The 19379-nt window shown below is 44.1% G+C and overlaps 1 protein-coding gene across 5 annotated transcripts; it reads left to right on the plus strand.

Moving 5' to 3' along the window:
- The first annotated feature begins 752 nt into the window (after positions 1-752).
- On the plus strand, positions 753-17784 carry LOC115078058 (polyadenylate-binding protein 2-B). 5 transcript variants are annotated; one of them, XM_029580659.1, is made up of 10 exons: positions 768-881; positions 7916-7960; positions 8520-8615; positions 8718-9207; positions 15901-16015; positions 16261-16328; positions 16484-16590; positions 16752-16839; positions 17267-17415; positions 17654-17784. In XM_029580659.1, exons 4-10 carry the CDS (start codon positions 8779-8781, stop codon positions 17691-17693), a joined length of 996 nt encoding a protein of 331 aa, XP_029436519.1. In that variant the 5' UTR covers positions 768-881; positions 7916-7960; positions 8520-8615; positions 8718-8778; the 3' UTR covers positions 17694-17784. The 5 variants fall into 5 exon arrangements, with proteins under 5 accessions (XP_029436515.1, XP_029436519.1, XP_029436517.1 ...); XM_029580654.1 differs by lacking the exons at positions 768-881; positions 7916-7960; positions 8520-8615; positions 8718-9207 and adding an exon at positions 13720-14239; XM_029580658.1 differs by lacking the exons at positions 768-881; positions 7916-7960; positions 8520-8615; positions 8718-9207 and adding an exon at positions 14413-14695.
- Positions 17785-19379: the final 1595 nt, after the last annotated feature.

A 19379-nucleotide genomic window follows, 5' to 3' on the forward strand; every position in this document is an offset into this window, starting at 1 on the left:
CTCCTGGCTCATAGCCCACTGCTCTAACCACTAGGCTATTCCTCCTCCCTTATTGCTGGACACGATGGCGGAATTCTTTTTAAAATGAAGGAGCCAGGCGGCAGGTTTCAAACTGCAGTACTTGTGCGTTGAGTTACATTAGTCGGCGAGGTAAGGGAGCACTGTGACTGGGGGTCGGGGGAGGAAGAATATGAAGGAATAGGAGGACATCACTGCCTAGGGCAGCTGGACACACACAGACCAGTCAGGTTTTCACATTTTCTCCGAGTATGCATGCGATAGATTTGTATCCTTGATGCCCCAAACTATGTGCAAATCTATCGCATGCAAGCTCATTAGGGACAAACGGAAAACCCAATTCGCTGAAGCCCCAAAGAGATGGCGGTTCCTCGCAACACCCGAGCTACAGGCACAGATGCTAACTCTGTGGGTGCCTGGACACCCCTAATATTGAGTGAATTCCTTCACTGAGTCCAGGCAGGAGTAATTTGTGTTGAGTTTAACCCCCCCCCAATCATTTAAAAAATTGGCTCCTGTAGCTATAGAAATGGTGACGACCTTACAACCCCCTCCCTCCCCCTCGGTGCAAGCTGCAGACAGGTACTGTCAAGACATAGGCAAGGAGAGAAATAAAAAAAAAAATATATATATATATATATAACCCAAGCTCAAGATAAGACATGAAGGCAGGGCGCGCCTTTATGAGGGCTCGATTACTTCTGCCTTCCCCAGCACGCGTGGGCGGTGGCTGAGAGCTCTCGTCGTGACGTCATTACCGCGCGACCTCGCCGGGAACCGGAAGCGGGGACGGGGAGGCGGGGGCGCCGGAGAAGGGAACATTAAGGAAGGAAGGAAGAAGAGGAGTGAGAGGTACCGAGTGGGTGAGTGCAGTACCCCATCATTAGCACTTCTTATATCCATTATAGAGAGCCCTCTAACATCTGTCAGATGTACACACCCACCTACTGGCTAGCATAGGTACACGCCCACCTATTATATATATATATATACACACACCTCTAATATCTATCAGATATAGACCTCCACTTATTATATACCCACATCTGATATGTATCATATATAGACCTCCACTTATTATATACCCACATCTGATATGTATCATATATAGGCTCCCACTTATTATATACACACATCTGATATGTATCATATATAGGCCCCCACTTATTATATACCCACATCTGATATGTATCATATATAGGCTCCAACTTATTCATCTGATTTATATCATATACATATACCCACACATATACATACACCCACTTATTATATCTACACATCTGATAGCTATCATATATATACACACCTACTTATATACACACATCTGATATGTATCATATATAGAGACCCATGTATTACATACACACATCTCATATGTATCCTATATACACTTATGATGTACATATATCGGATATGTATCATATATGCACGCCCACTTATATACACACACATTTATCTATCATATATATCCACCTTATTATATACATACATCTGATATGTATCATATATATACACACACATATACATATATCTATCATATATTATTATCTATATCATATATCTATCATATACTGGTTAAAAGACAGGAAACAGAGAGTAGGATTAAATGGTCAATTTTCTCAGTGGAAAAGGGTAAACAGTGGAGTGCCTCAGGGATCTGTACTTGGACCGGTGCTTTTCAATATATATATAAATGATCTGGAAAGGAATACAATGAGTGAGGTTATCCGGTCCACCGGATATCCGGTCCACCGGATAACCTCCGGTCCACCACCCTGTTAGGGAGGTGGACCGGAGACAAGCCTCTCGCGAGGCCTCCGAGGCAACACAAATTTAAAGAAAAAAAATTAAAAAAACCCAGTGGCGCCAAAGCGGACGGAAGCAGGAAACAGGAACGGGTAAGCCCTCCCTGGAAGCCCTGACGCCTTCCCAGAGCCCTTTAAAGGGCTGAAACCGCTCGAGGCGTCGCGCGCCTAAGGAGCGCAACAAAGGGGCCTGCCCCTTTGTGTGCCCCTTCGTGTGAACCGGAGCACAAACTGAAACCACCTACACCAAAAGACTCTGCCACACACCCCGGCTTTTAACCGACGCACGTTACATCAACAGCAACTAAGCTTACTTCCAGCGATCCCATTTTCCAGGGCTCACACCCATACCTGCCTCCTCAACACTTACCCAGACCCGCAAGCTTGCAAATAACATCACCAGCAATCATCCAGACTCACAAACAATCAATTAACATCGACAGCATTCATCCAGCCTCACCAGCAATTCATCCAGCATCACCAGCATTCATCCAGCCTCACCAGCATTCATCCAGCCTCACCAGCAATTCATCCAGCCTCACCAGCAATTCACCCAGCATCACCAGCTATCAATTAACATCACCAGCAATCATCCAACCTAGACACCATTCACCCAGCGTCTCCAATACCTATTGCACCATTTTCAACATTACACCACTGTTCCCAACCAATTGAGCCACAACAATGCACCTCTGCACCATACCTAAAATCTGGCACAAAATCAGAAAGCACACAAAACCAGCAATTCATCACATCACACGACAACAAAGACTATTACCTATAATGATCTCACCGATAACACAATTCCTAGGACTCTCTTTATTTACCTTAACACTATTCAACGCTCAGTCGCTCTCCAAAAAAATGGACATCCTCAGTGACTACCTCATAGAAGCCAACCCAGATATCTGTGCAATTACAGAGACATGGCTAAAACACACAGATACTGTACTCATAAATCAACTGCCCATACAATCTTACGACTTATTCTCCGTCCCAAGACCCAAAAAAAGAGGTGGAGGTCTCTTTCTTGCAACAAAAAAAGGTCTCAATATTACCTTACAACTTACCAATTCCTCCAACAAGCTAGAATTCTCCCTCTTTAAATCTATACAAATCCAAATAGCTTTAGTCTACGCACCACCAGGAACCTTAGAATTGGATCCCTCTCTACTGATAGAACTTATAGCCAAACACATAAACGCCGACAAACCTGCTATAATCCTCGGAGACTTTAATTTACATGTAGATGCTTCTCCACAATCCATCAACTGCCAAACAGTTCTTTCCTCTCTCAAACATTTGGGCTTTACTCAAATTATCAACAGTTCTACCCACAAGGCAGGCCATACTCTGGACCTCATCTTTATTAACGAACCCTTTAACATTCATACTAACCCAACTTGCTCACCAGTACCATGGTCAGACCACAAAGTTATCCACACCACCCTCAAGATCAACAACCCACCACCTCAAACCACTAACAAAACCACCATCCACTTCAGAAAACCATGCTCTCCAGACATACTCAGTGAAAAGATGTCGGATGCATTAAAGCAACTTGATCTCACAGACGCAACAACTGCAACTACCTCTTGGATCAATATTAACAATAAAATTGCAGATCAAATCTGCCCAACTACAACCAAAACCATACAACCCACACTAGACAATAGGAAACCTTGGTTTACACCCGAACTTAAATCCCTTAAACAATCTCTTAGAAAAAAAGAACAAAGCTGGAGAAAAAACCCAACCACTTCAACACATGCCATCTACAAATCCATCCTCAACAACTATAGGAATACAATCCTTAGAACAAAGAAAGAATTCTACGGAAAAAAATACACCACTTCATATTCGATTCAAAAGCTCTTTTCTCCTACGTCTCCTCTTTAACCAAACCATCTCCTCCTACTATCCCAGACCACCAAGCTCTCAACAAAGCAAACGAACTAGCCAGCTACTTCAAAACAAAAATCACCAACCTTACTCAATCAATCACATCCAACAGCCTTACCCTAACACACCATCTCACATCCTTGCCGCAACAAACCACAAACCTGGATTCATTCGAGCTCACTTCTTCACTGGAGATTGAAAACACACTCAAAAAATTCAAACCTTCCTCCCACCCATCTGACCCAATACCAACAAATCTCCTCATCGCCATACCAAACACCATCTCAAAACCAATTGCAGAAATTATCAACACATCCCTTTCTCAAGGTTTAGTTCCTAACCAGTTAAAATTGGCAATACTAAAACCATTACTAAAGAAACCAAACGCTTGCCCATCAGACCCAGCTAATTTTAGACCCATCGCAAACTTACCACTTATCGCCAAACTGATGGAAAAAATTGTCAACAAGCAACTGTCAGATTATCTGGAAGATCATAACATTCTATCCCCAGCCCAATATGGATTCCGAAAACACCTAAACACCGAATCGCTCTTACTATCTCTCACTGACACAATCCTCGTTAATCTGGAGAATAAACAATCTTACCTGCTCATTCTTTTGGATCTTTCCGCTGCATTTGATACGGTAAAACACTCTACTCTAATAGACCAACTAGCCAACATAGGGATCAAAGGCACAGCCCTTAGATGGTTCCATTCCTTCTTAAGCAACAGATACTACAAAGTAAGGATAAACAACAAAGAATCGCACCCAATCCTGACAGAGCAAGGAGTCCCGCAAGGATCCTCACTTTCACCCACCCTCTTCAATATCTACCTCCTCCCTCTCTGCCATCTACTCTCAAACCTTAAGCTTACCCATTACCTCTATGCAGACGACATACAAATCCTCCTTCCGATCACAGAATCCCTTCAAAAAACCATCACGTACTGGAACGAATGCCTACAGCCCATCAAAAACTTACTCTCAAGCCTTAACTTAGTATTAAATGCTAATAAAACCGAAATGCTCATTGTCTCCCAGGATCCACGCACAATCTCTTCCAGCCTTTCTCTACCTAACACAAACAACTCGTTCTCATCTGACGTCAGAGACCTTGGAGCATGGCTAGATAATCATCTAAACCTAAAAAAGTTTGTAAACAATACTACAAAGGACTGCTTTTACAAACTGCAAGTCCTTAAAAAACTTAAACCCCTCCTTCACTTCTCCGACTTCAGGCTAGTACTGCAATCCATCATTCTTTCCAAGCTCGACTACTGCAACTCCCTGCTACTAGGTATTCCCGCCAACACTATCAAGCCATTACAGATGGTTCAGAATTCAGCGGCTAGAATTCTAACTAGCACTAACAAAAAAGACCATATCACCCCAATCCTTCGGAGCTTACATTGGCTCCCCATTAAACAAAGGATACTCTATAAGGTATTCACTATCATCCACAAAGCGACAAACAATCTAGCCCCCATCACATTAAGCTCTCAACTCCAACCGCACACTTCCTTCAGACCAATCAGAAGCGCATACAGAGGAACACTGCATGCTCCGCAAATAAAATCATCATTGAGCAAACGTGCGCTATCTTCAGCAGGCCCACACCAGTGGAACACCCTTCCCCCAGATCTTAGACTAGAACCCAGTTATCAAGAATTCAAAAAAAGACTGAAAACTTTTCTCTTCCAACAAGCTTTCCCAGACGCTTAATCTTACTATGACTGACAGACTTCCATCCCTTAACTATGGACACTGTATAAAGTACTACTTTTAAGAATCTGCAAACTGGACAATTATCTGTGAGCTCAAAAATTCACTTTAAAAAAAAAAAAAATTCACTTTATTTCATATATATTAGGCATTGCCTATATTTATATTTATTGCTACGTTAAATAGTTATACTTCTTATATAAAATATTATATTTCTTTATTTATTACCAGTTAAAATATTATCACTTTATTTAGCACTATGTTAAATTGTCAACCAGTTATACTGTTCCATATGTTATACGGTTCCATGTAAAGCTCCGCTATCTGTTGAGCAGTTCTTCGTTTTATGTAAACCGGAGTGATTTGTAGTCCCTACTACAAATTAAAAATAAATAAATAAAATAAATGATACAAAATTATTCAGAGTAATTAAATCACAAGCAGACTGTGATACATTACAGGAGGACCTTGCAAGACTGGAAGATTGGGCATCCAAATGGCAGATGAAATTTAATGTGGATAAGTGCAAGGTGTTGCATATAGGGAAAAATAACCCATGCTATAGTTACACAATGTTAGGTTCCATATTAGGCATCATAGTGGATAATACTTTAAAATCGTCGGCTCAGTGCGCTGCAGCAGTCAAAAAAGCAAATAGAATGTTAGGAATTATTAGGAAGGGAATGGTTAATAGAACGGAAAATGTCATAATGCCTCTATATCGCTCCATAGTGAGACCACACCTTGAATACTGTGTGCAATTCTGGTCGCCGCATCTCAAAAAAGATATAGTTGCAATGGAGAAGGTACAGAGAAGGGCAACCAAAATGATAAAGGGGATGGAACAGCTCCCCTATGAGGAAAGGCTGAAGAGGTTAGGGCTGTTCAGCTTGGAGAAGAGACGGCTGAGGGGGGATATGATAGAGGTCTTTAAGATCATGAGAGGTCTAGAACGAGTAGATGTGAATCGGTTATTTACACTTTTGAATAATAGAAGGACTAGGGGGCATTCCATGAAGTTAGCAAGAAGCAAATTTAAGACTAATCAGAGAAAATTATTTTTCACTCAACACACAATAAAGCTCTGGAATTTGTTGCCAGAGGATGTGGTTAGTGCAGTTAGTGTAGCTGGGTTCAAAAAAGGTTTGGATAAGTTCTTGGAGGAGAAGTCCATTAATGGCTATTAATCAATTTTACTTAGGGAATAGCCACTGCTATTAATTGCATCAGTAGCATGGGATCTTCTTAGTGTTTGGGTACTTGCCAGGTTCTTGTGGCCTGGTTTGGCCTCTGTTGGAAAGAGGTTGCTGGGCTTGATGGACCCTTGGTCTGACCCAGCATGGCAATTTCTTATGTTCTTATCCCTGTTACAAAATCATAGTTTGTTTTATTTATCAGTTCTCTGTATAGCCCTATAATGCTACTGTTATATTCCATGTAAACCGATATGATGTTCCTAACGAATGTCAGTCTAGAAAAATTTTAAATAAAATAAAAAAAATATAAGCATTCACTTATATACACATAGCTGATATTAAGAGGGTATCTATATGTATCACATATACAATCATCTATCACATATAGACACCCATTTATTATATACATCCATATATATAGACACCTATTCACACATCTATCATGTATACACACCCACTTATTTATTTTAAAATATTTTTATTACGCCTATATTGAAGCCTTTGTGTTAAGTGGATTACAATTTGACATAAAATAAATTAATAAAAATAAAATCAAGTGCAGTAAAAAACTAAAGAAACAAATTATAAAATTATTATATACACACGTCTGATATCATATGTACAAATCCACTTATTATATACACATCTCTAATAGCTGATATTTGTATTTTTTTGGTATTATGATTCCTAAGGGACAGTTTTGTGTGGGGTAAGTAGCTTCTAAGGAAAGAAAATTAGTGAGATATAAACATCCACTTATTATGTAATTTTTCTTGTATTATAATTTCTAAGGGACAGTTTTGGTTGGGATAATACAAATAACTGCTAAGGAAAGAAAACTGAGATATAAACATCCATTTATTATATATACACATCTATCATATGTTCACATATCTGATATGTATCATATAGCAGCTATCAGATGTGTATATATAAGTATCATTTGTACATCATACAAATTCACACTTTCCATCTCTCTGTTTTACAAATGTAATAAGATGTGATTAATCAAGGAAGTAAATAAACATATACAGGGCAGGAATATACATGAGTGATACACTGAGCCCCTCAGCACAGATTACAGATATGATAAAAATGCATTTCATCTTAATAGACATATCAAATCCATACACTAGGCATGTGATAAATGCAGTAGATAAAGTGCATTGATTGCACATTTAACATCTTACTGCTGACATATATATTTGGTGGTTTTAGATTCCTCTTGCCATGTGTTGTTTAGTGATTCTTTCCGTCTTTTTCCCAGATAGAGAAAGGAAGGCTGATAGCAGCACAAGGCCCAGGGGTGCATGTAAGTATTGTTAGTAATTCTAATGCTAAGTAAGACCCCTAGTTATAATCTGACAATATCCGCCTTGTCTGCGAGAAGTTGTGTTTTCTTACAGTAAGGGAAACTTCACTCTACTGATTAGAATAATAACTTGGATTTTACACCTGTTTGGTGTTTGGAATCTGATTCTGACTTCCAGAATAAGGAATCACCCATTTGGAAACATGGAATATTTTGACTCAAAACGCAAACCTGAAAGTTTTACTGAGCTATGGAGTGTGCTGAAACCTGTGGATATTTGTATACTGGGTGTGTGTTGATTCTGAAAGACAAGGTGCACACCTTAAGCATAAACACAATAATAGAATAGTTTCCTGACCCTGGGAAGTTCTGGATTTAATTATGGATTCAGTACTTGCTGAAGGAGGACTGAGACCCAGCAAAGCTGTGTCACTGAGCGAACCTTAGGCTGTGGCCCATGTTGTTAGGTGACTGAGCAGTGTCCTTGGCTTTCTGTGCTAGCACAGGGATTATGGAGATCCTTGATGGGCTTCACTGATGCCTTTCCTCTTTTCTGAAGGTTCTGTGGGATCGCGCCCACCGACCCCAGCGGAAGATGAGAGGAAACGGGGCCCAAGGTCCACAGGCTTCCGTCGGGCTTCTGACTTAAGAGACAGTGAGTGATCCCTAGCCCTGCTCCTTCCCCTCCCGTCCTGGCCTTTGCAGTCGTTTCCCCGTGAGGGAGCTGCTTCTGAGCTTTGCCTTTATCTCTTCACAGCTCCCTGGCCTTAGCGTTACCTCTGCGTGTGGTGGGGGAGCCACCACTACTTCTTCTCTGGATGGCAGCCCATGACCCCGGCTTCTCAACGCGCTCCGTGGTCGAGGACTTTGTCCATTACAAGCTCCACCGGAAGGGCTACGCTTCCCGGCCCGGTGCGGCAGAGCCCCCAGCCAACGCCCTGCACGCTGCCATGCGTGCCGCGGGCGACGAGTTTGAAGACCGCTTCCGGCAGGCCTTCAGCGACCTCTCCACCCAGCTGCACGTCACACCAGGCACAGCCTACCAGCGCTTCGCCGACGTGGTGGACGGGCTCTTCCAGGGTGGCGTGAACTGGGGCCGAGTCGTGGCGCTTTTCGTCTTCGGAGCAGCCCTCTGCGCCGAGAGCGTGAATAAAGAGATGATGCCCCTGGTGGAACGCATCATGGGCTGGATGGTGACGTACTTGGAGGAGAACCTGCAGGACTGGATGCGGAGCAGCGGGGGCTGGGTAAGAGCTGTGTAGTAACTCCAGAGTGCAGGTGTTCCGGTGCCATCTCGTGATGCCCCCCTCCCACCGGCTGGGCGACCTCTTGCTCCCCTTTGCGGTGCACATTATACTTCTTTGCTTGGTCCTGGTGCTATTATTGGCGTTCCCCTCTTTCCCTCTTTACAGGATGGATTTGTGGCTCTCTACGGTGATGGCGCAGTGGAGGAAGCCCGCAGGCAGCGGGAAGGGAACTGGGCCTCTGTCAGGACGGTGCTGACTGGCGCGTTTGCCCTGGGAGCCCTGATGACCGTTGGAGCACTCTTCGCTAGCAAGTGACATAAAGAGGAAAATGACAGAGACGCCCGGGCTATCCGCTCCAACAGCCAGAGACCTGAGCGCCAGGAGGGCAGAAAGGGATTTGAATCTTTTGGAGGGGGGTGGGGGAGGGAGGAACCGAAGATGACTTTGCAGCGGGCTGGGGTGGGGGAGAGGGCGCGTTTTGAGAGCTGTTGAAAGGAGACGGATGTTTTCCCTCTGTTTCACGGATGCTTTCAAGCGATAGCAGTGGAATTGCCAATAAGCGACGCCAACAAAGCTCTCTCTGCCAGCATGATTTTGGAGAGCCGGTATCACGGAAACATTTAGATGGAGCAGTAGGAGTCCCCGTGTAGTGGTGGGTTGGGAGGGGGGGGTGTGGGTGTATCCCCCTCATCTACTTCCTGAGGCTCGGGCCTTTCCCCTGTCTGTGCCTCGCCCATGCTTGTTTTCCTCAGGCGACGGTAGAGCACATGTGAGGGAACCGGTCAATCCCCTCCCCCCACCAAGACCTTCGCTGCCTTTCTTCCCTGGGTGGGCGTTGTTGGTGCCTCTGTTACTTACTCTGCTGCTCCGTGTATACGATAAGCATGTTGTCTGTGCACACGTGTACAGGGGTAGTCCTGCAGCAGGTCTCTACAGTCAGTAAGCAACCAGTTGGACTCTCCTTGGGTATTTATAATATTTCTGTATAAAGGAGACCTGGCGATGCTAACAGCTCCCCACCTACCCCAGCTTGTTAATACAGAGCCTCGGCTTAGAGGCCAAGGCTATGTTTTCTTCATTCAGTATAGTTATGGATGGTCTAGATATACTCCATTCCAATGCAGATAAAAACTATAGAATGCTAAGCTAGAGGACCAATCAATCATTAGAAAATGATTATAGCCACATTTCTCCAGAATACATGCATCTGTGTGCACTAATCAAAAACATGGAAAGAAAATGACTTAGCCTAGCTCGTCTGATGTAGGAACTTGCTATAGAGAGAACACATTCTGCAAGGCTCTGGTACAGATCAGTTTAGAACGCTGTGGATCTCTTTGCACACAGTCTAGAACATGCTTTTTTTTTTTTTTTTTTGCTCTAGAATCAAAGTGAACCACATCGCTATATTTTTGGTTGCAGAACCCAGCCTAGAACACACTACCTTAGCATGTTTGCTGACATGTAGGAGGAAAGCACTTCATGTTAGAGCACATTGAGGAGAAGTTTGTCCTAAGAAGAAACAGCATCTTCGTGGTCTGGAATGCTATGAAGCTGTAGGAGATTTCCTGATCCACAGTGTGTGCCGATGACTGAAGAAGGTTTCCTAATCTCTAATGCTTTTCCTAGCTCTAGAGCCCAGTAGATGGTGGAAATCAGTACATAGCTCTGGACAGTACAATGAATAGGACGCAGACTAACCTAGGGCACTTTTTGTCACTCCAGAACAGCTTAGGATGCAAAGTACATCTTAACTAGGTCTTCTTCCTCACTCCAAAATGTGCTAGACCTCAAGGTGTACCCTACGTCAAGCCTCCCTTCTTTGCTCTTTGGGCATTAATATCCAGGAGTATTCTCATCCCCACCGGTGAACTTTGGACATATCACACACCCCCATACTCGAGAGCGTTAACAGAGACACAAGAAAAGCGTTGGGACGTGGGAGCTGGAACAGCAGACGGCTCCCAGTCCTGATCCCTGGCTTGGTGTGGAACTGGAACCTGCAGGGATTCCAGATGTGAGACTTCTGGAGTCTTGGGCAGGGGGCTTTGGGTAAGAAGCTAAGCAGGAAGCAGCTTGCTTTATTTTTGTTTTAAAAGGATTATATTTATTACTTAATGTTTTACTTGGGAGAGAGGGGGGTTTCAGGACGGCTTTGTCTTGTATTGCTGTATATTTTTATAAGAGGATTATTTTTGTTACTAGCTTAAAATGCTGCTGGCCGCCTGAAACTAGACTAGGGACACCTCTCCATCTGTCTGGCTTTCTCCGTCTCTTTTTACTGCTTGCCCGCACTTAGGGTGGAGGTGAGCCATAGTTGAAGGCTCCTTATCCTCAGCATTTCCCCGGGACTCAGTTAAAACCACACTTATTTTAATCCGGCTTTCCTAGTCATCAAATTCCGGATGAACTGAATCTTTTTCTTTTTGTTGGGAGTTAATTGTAAGCCATGTAAGTCCAAGTTCCTTGTTCTGTTATGGTGGAGGATACCAGGAAAAGAGATGGCAACACTTTTTTTTAGCAGGAAGGAGAAGAAATCGTGTTCGTGCATACTTCAGGTCCCTGCTCAAGAAAGCGAGAGACAAGAGAAATTGGAAAGAGACAGAAGTGGGAGACATAACCGAGAGAGAGAGAAGAGACAGAGGGCCTTATTCAACAAGGACTTTCCTCTCCATTTTGTGCCCATGGGAAAACATCTTTATTGAATAAAGCCCAGAGAGTGATTTTGGGTGGAGACTTACATTTTATTATTTGGGGGGTTTATTTGCTAAGGGGCGCAAGGCAGCTATGCCTGGAGGAAGCTGGATGGAGGATTGCTTTTTTCACACTGTATTTTCAGATCATAGAATTTGTTTTGGGAGAGAGTGCGGGGGGGGGGGGGGGGGGGTCGCATGATTGACTTTGTTGCTGTATCTTAACTCGAAAGCTGTCAGGACGGACAGATATCTGCTATAACTCCTAACTTAACGACACTGAGGTATACAGCTTCGATGTCTGTACTTTGTGTAAAGGTGTATGTGTGTAGTGTGTGAATCACAGAACTCTTAGCTTCTCTCCTTGACTGCGTGTATGTCTGATTTTCTTTGGAAACCAAACTGAATAAAATGAATGGAAGAGGAGGCGGAGAACAGTGAAAAGATAACATCTTAGAACAGGGAATGGGAGGACAGCAATGGTACATGGGTCAGAAATACACTGAAGGTTTCAATAAAATGTCTGTTTACTAAAGTAGAGGGGTTGCCATAGTTCACTTGAATGCAGAGGAATAAAAGCAAGCAAAATGTATAAGATGATACTTTTTTAGTGCATTAATTTAATATATTTCTTGAGTAACTTTGGCAGTTACTACTCCATCAGCTCAAAACCAACTGGATAGATCAAGGCAAAGGCCACTGTTTGGTTACAGTGGTGGTGGGAGGCGATTTCTCACTCCAGCCTTGCATTCTGAGGGAAACCTCAGCCTTTGCCTTGATCTGCTCACTTTGTTCTGAGCTGAACTACCTAACTCGCTGAAAGCTAGGCAAGAAGTGTATCAGGTTAGTTGAATAAAGAAGTATTTCCTCATACTTTTTGTTTATTAAAATAATATAACTGTGTTAGTCTACTTGAATGCATGGAATAAAGATAACTAAACAAAGCAAAAAGGTTTCACTATGTATTTTAAATGTTTTCAATAACGTAAACCACCCAGTACTGTCTGCCCTGGATTGGGCAGAATACAGAAAGTTTTAAATAAAATATATATATATCTCGATTGTGTTTGTTGACCCTTATTAAAGAATCAGTGCGTTATGCAATATCACAGGAAGGGTGGATAATGGCATAGGGAAATCCTGGCCTAAAGATGAGGGGTGCTTTTATGGTTTAAAAGACTATCAAGGTGGTGTATTTTGCCCATTGCATAATAACCATTACATTGCTGGCAGGACATGCTCTTACAGAAATAAGAGCCTGGTGCTGTGGGGGTGGATGGCCAATCAGATGGCGAGAACTGTTTACCCAATCAGTGTCGATTAAGGGGATCTTTTTAAATTGTCCTCTCTCCTAGACTACGCCCCCACCCCCCAAACAAAAAGGGCCAAAGTGGCTGCACAAGTTCCTCACATGCTGGCACAAGCTATCCAATAGGAAACAAGAAAGGTACTGCCCGGCTTTCCAGCCAATAAGCAACGAGCGGCGGTGGCAGGCAGAATCCTTCTCCAATCCAATCACAGTGCTCGAAGACCGAACGGGGGAGGGAGATAACTCAACCAATCACGCCAAAATTGTCAGGCCTTTTCTTATTTGGGTTCTCCGTAGCATGACAGAATGTGCTGCTGGAGTAAAAGTTACAGATAGTTGTATCCGTTTATATTCATTACAAAACAAATTTTGCTAAAAAAAAAAAATTTGTCAGGAAACGATACTGTCCAATCCTGTAGCAGCAAACGCTGAGAGATTAAAAAAAAAAAAAAAAAAAAAAAGCCCACAGCCAACCAATAACCGGAAACAGCAGAGCAAGGACCAATAGGGGTAGGCAGTCAGAAAGGAAGCAGCACAGGCAAGCGCGCGTTTATGTCGCTCCGTCCCCCCCTCCCTATTTTTTTTTTGTCTCGCACTACCATCCGTGCACGCGCTCACACACGCACCACGGTCTCGCGCCAGTAACGGCTGCAGCGCGTGCGTAGGCGCGCGGGCGAGAAGGGGGTTCTAAGTGAGGGAGTGACGGGTGATGGCGGCCTCGGCGGTGAAATACGAGAACGGGGTGTGCGCGGCGGCCGAGGACGGGACGGCGGCGGCCCTGCTGCAGCAGCGGAGGCGCGAGGAAGAAGACGAGGAAGAGGAGGAGGAAGGCAGCGGTGACGGCAGCGGCCGAGGGGTGGGTGGAAGCGGAATAGGCGGCGGTCACAGGGGACCGCGGGCTCGCAGGGCGGGAGGCGTCCGCGGAGCCGGAGGAGGGAGAGGAGGCGCGGCGGCTCTGGAGGAGCTGGAGGACGAGGACATCGAAGAGGAGGAGCCCGGGGAACTCGGGGACCCCGCCATCGAGGACCCGGTAAGAGCAGCCGCCGCCGCCGCCGCCTCGCCTGCGGGCCACGCCTCGTTCTGGTCCTCTGCCCCGGCCTCATTGGGCGCTGCACCGCGGCCCGCGGCGACTGATTGGTTGGCCGGACGCCAGCTTTCGGCCTTGAGTGGGCAAGACGATGATGGCGGCGGCCATCTCTGAGCCGGGCGGCTCTCGCCTTTGGCGGTGATGGCGAGGCGGCTTCCGGGAGCCATCTTCCGTATGGGCAGCAGGCGCCCTTCCGGGCTGTACGCGGACTGGTGGCGATAAATAGAAGGAGGCCGGAGGCGCGAAAGAAATGTTGAAAGACTTATAAAGAGCTAGCCGCGGGCTCCGGCTGTATGCCACTGGTCTGCCTAGCCGCCCCCAGCTCTCCGGAGCTTCATGGTGTTTCTTATTTACTATGGATGGGGCTGATTGCACACTTTCCAGCAAGACTGAGTGATGGTAATTACGGATTTTTGGCCGCCTTTCCAAACGACGCTGAAGGCTGTTTAAAGCGTTATTGGAATTCAGGTGCACTAAGTCCCTTAAGTGACTGCTTGGTCTCTTGTACAAAGATAAAGACAAAAGCAAATATTGGGTTAATATTTCTTGACTAGCTTTGGAGAGCTAATGCTTTCATACTATTTGGGTGTCAGCTGGTAATGCTTTTCACAGGATGCTGGTGGATCAAGGTTTGCAAATGTGTGGTCGCTGTCATGCGATCCTTGATAAATGTCCAAAGTTTGATCAGAACAGCTCCTTTTAAGTCTGTAGGAATAAATACCTTTATCTTCATATGTCAGGTATGTGAGCTTTCTAGATCTTCAGGGCTCTGAGTCACGTAAGAACTTCCATAGTAGGTTCAACTAACCCAGCATCCCATTTCCAATAGCAGCAAGTAGTGAGAATTTAGATGACGTGTATAGAAACACAGGGCTTGTTCTGCAGATTGTAAGCCCTCTAGGGATAGGGAAATACCTACAGTACCTGAATGTAATCAGCTTTCCCTGTACGTACCCGGATCAGTCCAGACAGTGGGTTGTCTCTCCCTTCCAGCAGATGGAGTCAAAAAAAGTCCATGTGTTGGGTATACCACTTTGTACTATGTAAAGAAATACTTCCTTGAGGTCTTCAACCTTTCCTTCTCATAGTTTCATTGGGTAGTTTATAGTTTATTTAGGTTTTTTATACCATCACATCAGTCTGAAAGACCATCACAACGGTGTACAATTAACAATAAATACATTAAATATCATAAAACAGTAGTACATTTAATACCAAACTAAAATTATCTCTAAAAATAATAAAACTAATAAAGTATCCCTAAAATTTATACAATAAAACTAGGATAAAATAAAAGAAACAGAATAAGAACGAAATAAGCTTGCTGCAATGCTATCTTGCCTCTGTATATGCATGTGTAAAATGCCATGTTTTCAATACTTTCGAGTTGTATAATGAGACATAGCAAATAGCTTATTTGCTGTTTTTCATAATTCACTATTCTCTATACATATATTATATCTCTCCCTCTCATATGGAAGCTGTTCCATAACATTAATCTCTCTTCTAATTTGTGCAGATGTAATGCTGTCTGATTCATGCTGCTTCCATCTTTTCCATTGTATTTACACTGACAACCTCTCTCTTCCTTTCACTCTTGCCAGGAGCTGGAAGCTATCAAGGCCCGGGTGCGGGAGATGGAAGAGGAGGCAGAGAAGCTGAAAGAGTTGCAGAATGAGGTGGAGAAACAGATGAACATGAGCCCACCTCCAGGAAATGGTGAGGGTGCCTACTGTTTTCCATCTTTCTTGTCCCAGTTTGCACTTATCACAAAGTTGGGACGTTATACAATTTGTTCTCCCACTCCTCTCACCTATTGTCTCGTTGCCTGAATATTTGGGAAGGGTCACTATGATGCTTTTGTATTTGATTGCTTACTTTTTCCTGTGTAGATAGTAAAACCATGGTGATGGACACACATTTTCTGATTTGATCCATAACTTGTACCTCTGTTTTCGTTGCAGCTGGCCCTGTCATCATGTCTATTGAGGAGAAGATGGAGGCTGATGCCAGGTCCATATATGTTGGGAATGTAAGTGGAGTGTGTGGGGGTTGGGCTCCTTAATCTCCTGTGTCTGGGTCCTCAACACTGCTTCTCCTCTGACAGCTTTTTTTTCATCTCCTGGCTCTTTTTGATCTGTCCTAGCTTCTGCCTCTTGTAACAGCCTCTTAACTGTTTGTCTGTAGGTAGACTATGGTGCGACAGCAGAAGAGCTGGAGGCACATTTCCATGGCTGTGGCTCAGTGAACAGAGTGACTATCTTATGTGATAAGTTCAGTGGACATCCCAAGGGGTGAGTGAGGCTTGGGAAACACCTGGGCTCTAACCCCCTACTTCTGACACTGGGGAGAGAGCTAAGGAAAGAAATATCTTTATCTAGAATACAGTGGGGGTCTTGGCTGATTTCTAAGAGTCCCTGGAAGCTGTAACCCCTCTTGTCCTCTTCTGTGGAAGGTTTGCCTACATCGAGTTCTCAGATAAGGAGTCAGTGAGGACCTCCATGGCGCTGGACGATTCTCTCTTCAGAGGTCGACAAATCAAGGTGCGTGCGCATTAATTTTATGTTGAGTGAACTGTGTCTGAGGGTAGGAGGTGCTGTGAGAAGTGCTGGTTGCACTCCTGCTGTAGAGGAATAATGTTTACTGCACAGCCTATGTTCACAACAGGAGCAGCACAGATGGCCTGCATCTGTTATGTTCTCCCTTCAGTTCTTGAAATTGGTCCCCTGGGAGCAGCCATGTTGAGCAAGGGGTGGATTAGATCATACTCCTGGAATCTGGTCCATCCTGGCTACAGTAAAATGTAACATTGTGTACCTTGTATGAGACAGTTAAATCCCATTCTGTGCAAAATAATTCCCAACTCTGTTGGGAGCTATGTGGCTGCTCCTAGGAGTTTGGGGTGGACCTGAAGTAAGATTTTTTTTTTGTCGCCCCCTCTTACACTCTCCTCCCTTTCATGGCTTGTAGGTGGTCCCGAAACGCACCAACAGACCAGGGATCAGCAGTACAGACCGGGGCTTCCCTCGAGCCCGGTACAGGGCACGGAGCAGCAGTTACAGTTCGCGGTCTCGCTTCTACAGTGGCTTTTCTGCAAGGCCCCGGGGACGAATCTACAGGTCTGAGGCGCTGCTGTAGCTCCAGCAGAGTGTCCCGAAGGGTCTTGGGGAACAGGCATTCATTCTACTAGATGGTGGATAGAGGGCATCGTACCCACCATGGGGGGGGGGAGGGGGGAGGCTCAGGGGGTGCTTCCCCTATTGCGGGAGGGGCTCACCTCACATGCAGAGGTTATGGCGCTGGGTGCATGTGGTCCAGCATGTCTGTTTGCTGACATGTTGCTTCTCTTTCTTACAGGGGCCGGGCTAGAACGACATCATGGTATTCCCCTTACTAAAATTAAAAGTTAGCAAGATGTGGGGAAAAAATTAAAAAAAAGAAAAAAAGAAGATGGACGGAAAAAATTTTATAAAAAAAAAACAAAAAAACAAAAAAAACTGTATGGAAAATTACGTTCCTGGGGTGTGTCCCTCCCCTCTCTCTCTTCTCTCCTCTCCCCTTCCCTTTCTGGTCTGCCATGGAAATGTGTTAACATCCCAGCCAGTATTCCTTGGTAAGGTATTTGGGACTGTGTCCCTCTTTGGCTTCCTGCTTTATTCTCTTCCTCAGTGAATCTTTGAATTAATTTCATTGTCTTGTCTTGTGATGTTGGAGGGAAAAGAAACTCCTTTTGGAAGTTGCAGTGATTTTGTGTTGCATTCTTCACTTCACTTCCCGCCTTCTGTGTCCCCTTCCCCTATGTCTCCACCCTTCCTGCTCTTTTCTCTCCCCATCTTTCTTCCTGAAATGTCCTCTTTCCTTCTGTTGTTCCCTTCCAGAGTGGCTTTGGCCTGTTTTTCCGTGACTCGTGTCAGGGGAAGACCAAACATTGTAATACCTTTTTTTTTTTTTCTCTTGTGTGCTTTTGCATATTTTTTATCTTTGCAGGTTTCTTTTTACAGAAGAAGCTTGTTCCTCTGGGAGTGACTGCAGCTGTTCCCCTTCTAAGGAACACTTCTATTTTTATTTTCCTTTAATTTGTGGGGAGAGGGGTGGAAGGGCTTGCTGGAAGATACCAATTGGAGCCTTTTTTTTTAATTTTTTTTTTTTTGTGGGGTGTGGGGATTTTTTTTTTTTTTTTTTTTAGCATGTACTTGGGCAAGGCAGGGGAATAAAGATGTTTTAGAATTAAAAGAATGTATCTGATCTTTCTTTGCTGGGTTTGGTCTTGAGGTGTGAGTGCATTCTGAGTTCTACTGGTAGGAGTCTAAAGTTTTTCTCTGAGAATATTTGTATTTCTTCCCCAGCTGTGATCTCTGCCTTCTTATCTGCCTGTGCAGGGAAGACATAACCAGTAGTTGAAGGTGGTTAAGATCTAGAGTTGGAGCTACGATAAACTTAGTTTGCTTTATTAGTAACTCAGAGCATAAGTGCTTGTATGGGTTTTCTTTTGTTAAATTTAAAACATGCAGATGAAAAACAAGCAGGTGCATTTTGTTGTTTATGCTGAAATGGAACAAATGCCACCCTAGCAAGTGAAGAATATAGACCAGCAGGAATCTTTAGCAGCTTGTGGTAAGTGAAGAGTATGGTGTGGATGAGGGTAAATAGACACAATTTCTGTTCTGCAGAGGCTGCAGCAGTTGAAGATAGGGTGGGTACCATTGTTCTGAAATGCAGACTGAAATTGGTGAAACTTATAAGTAGTACTAAATTTTTGGTTAACTGAATAGTTTGTAAAATATGTCTTGAAAAAAATGGAAGGGGGCAATGATGGCACTGCTTGTAATTTGAATGCAGTAACCAAAAACTTGCATAAATATCAAAGATTTTTGGACATACCTGGAGCAGCGGGGATGTAGGTAGGAAAGGAAGCAGTGGGAGGGAGGGATAGGCATGAGTACTGCCGGGAAGTTTGGTCTTTGCTGCCATTGCAAGGTTTGATTTCCAGTAGAGCACCTTCTCCATATGAAATAGAGCAAAGTAAAGAGGACAGATCGCTTTGGTTGGAAGTAGCATGGGACAGAGACCTATCAGGAGGAAA

Source organism: Rhinatrema bivittatum, chromosome 16, assembly GCF_901001135.1.
Source record: "Rhinatrema bivittatum chromosome 16, aRhiBiv1.1, whole genome shotgun sequence".
Classification (NCBI taxonomy): domain Eukaryota; kingdom Metazoa; phylum Chordata; class Amphibia; order Gymnophiona; family Rhinatrematidae; genus Rhinatrema; species Rhinatrema bivittatum.

Excerpts from the sequence above, each read along its gene's own strand:
- LOC115078058 (XM_029580659.1), top strand. The coding sequence starts at position 8,779 with ATGGCAGCCCATGACCCCGGCTTCTCAACGCGCTCCGTGGTCGAGGAC. Across the intron at positions 16,016-16,260 it reads GAGCCCACCTCCAGGAAATG|CTGGCCCTGTCATCATGTCT; the intron begins GTGAGGGTGCCT and ends TTTTCGTTGCAG. Across the intron at positions 16,329-16,483 it reads GGTCCATATATGTTGGGAAT|GTAGACTATGGTGCGACAGC; the intron begins GTAAGTGGAGTG and ends GTTTGTCTGTAG.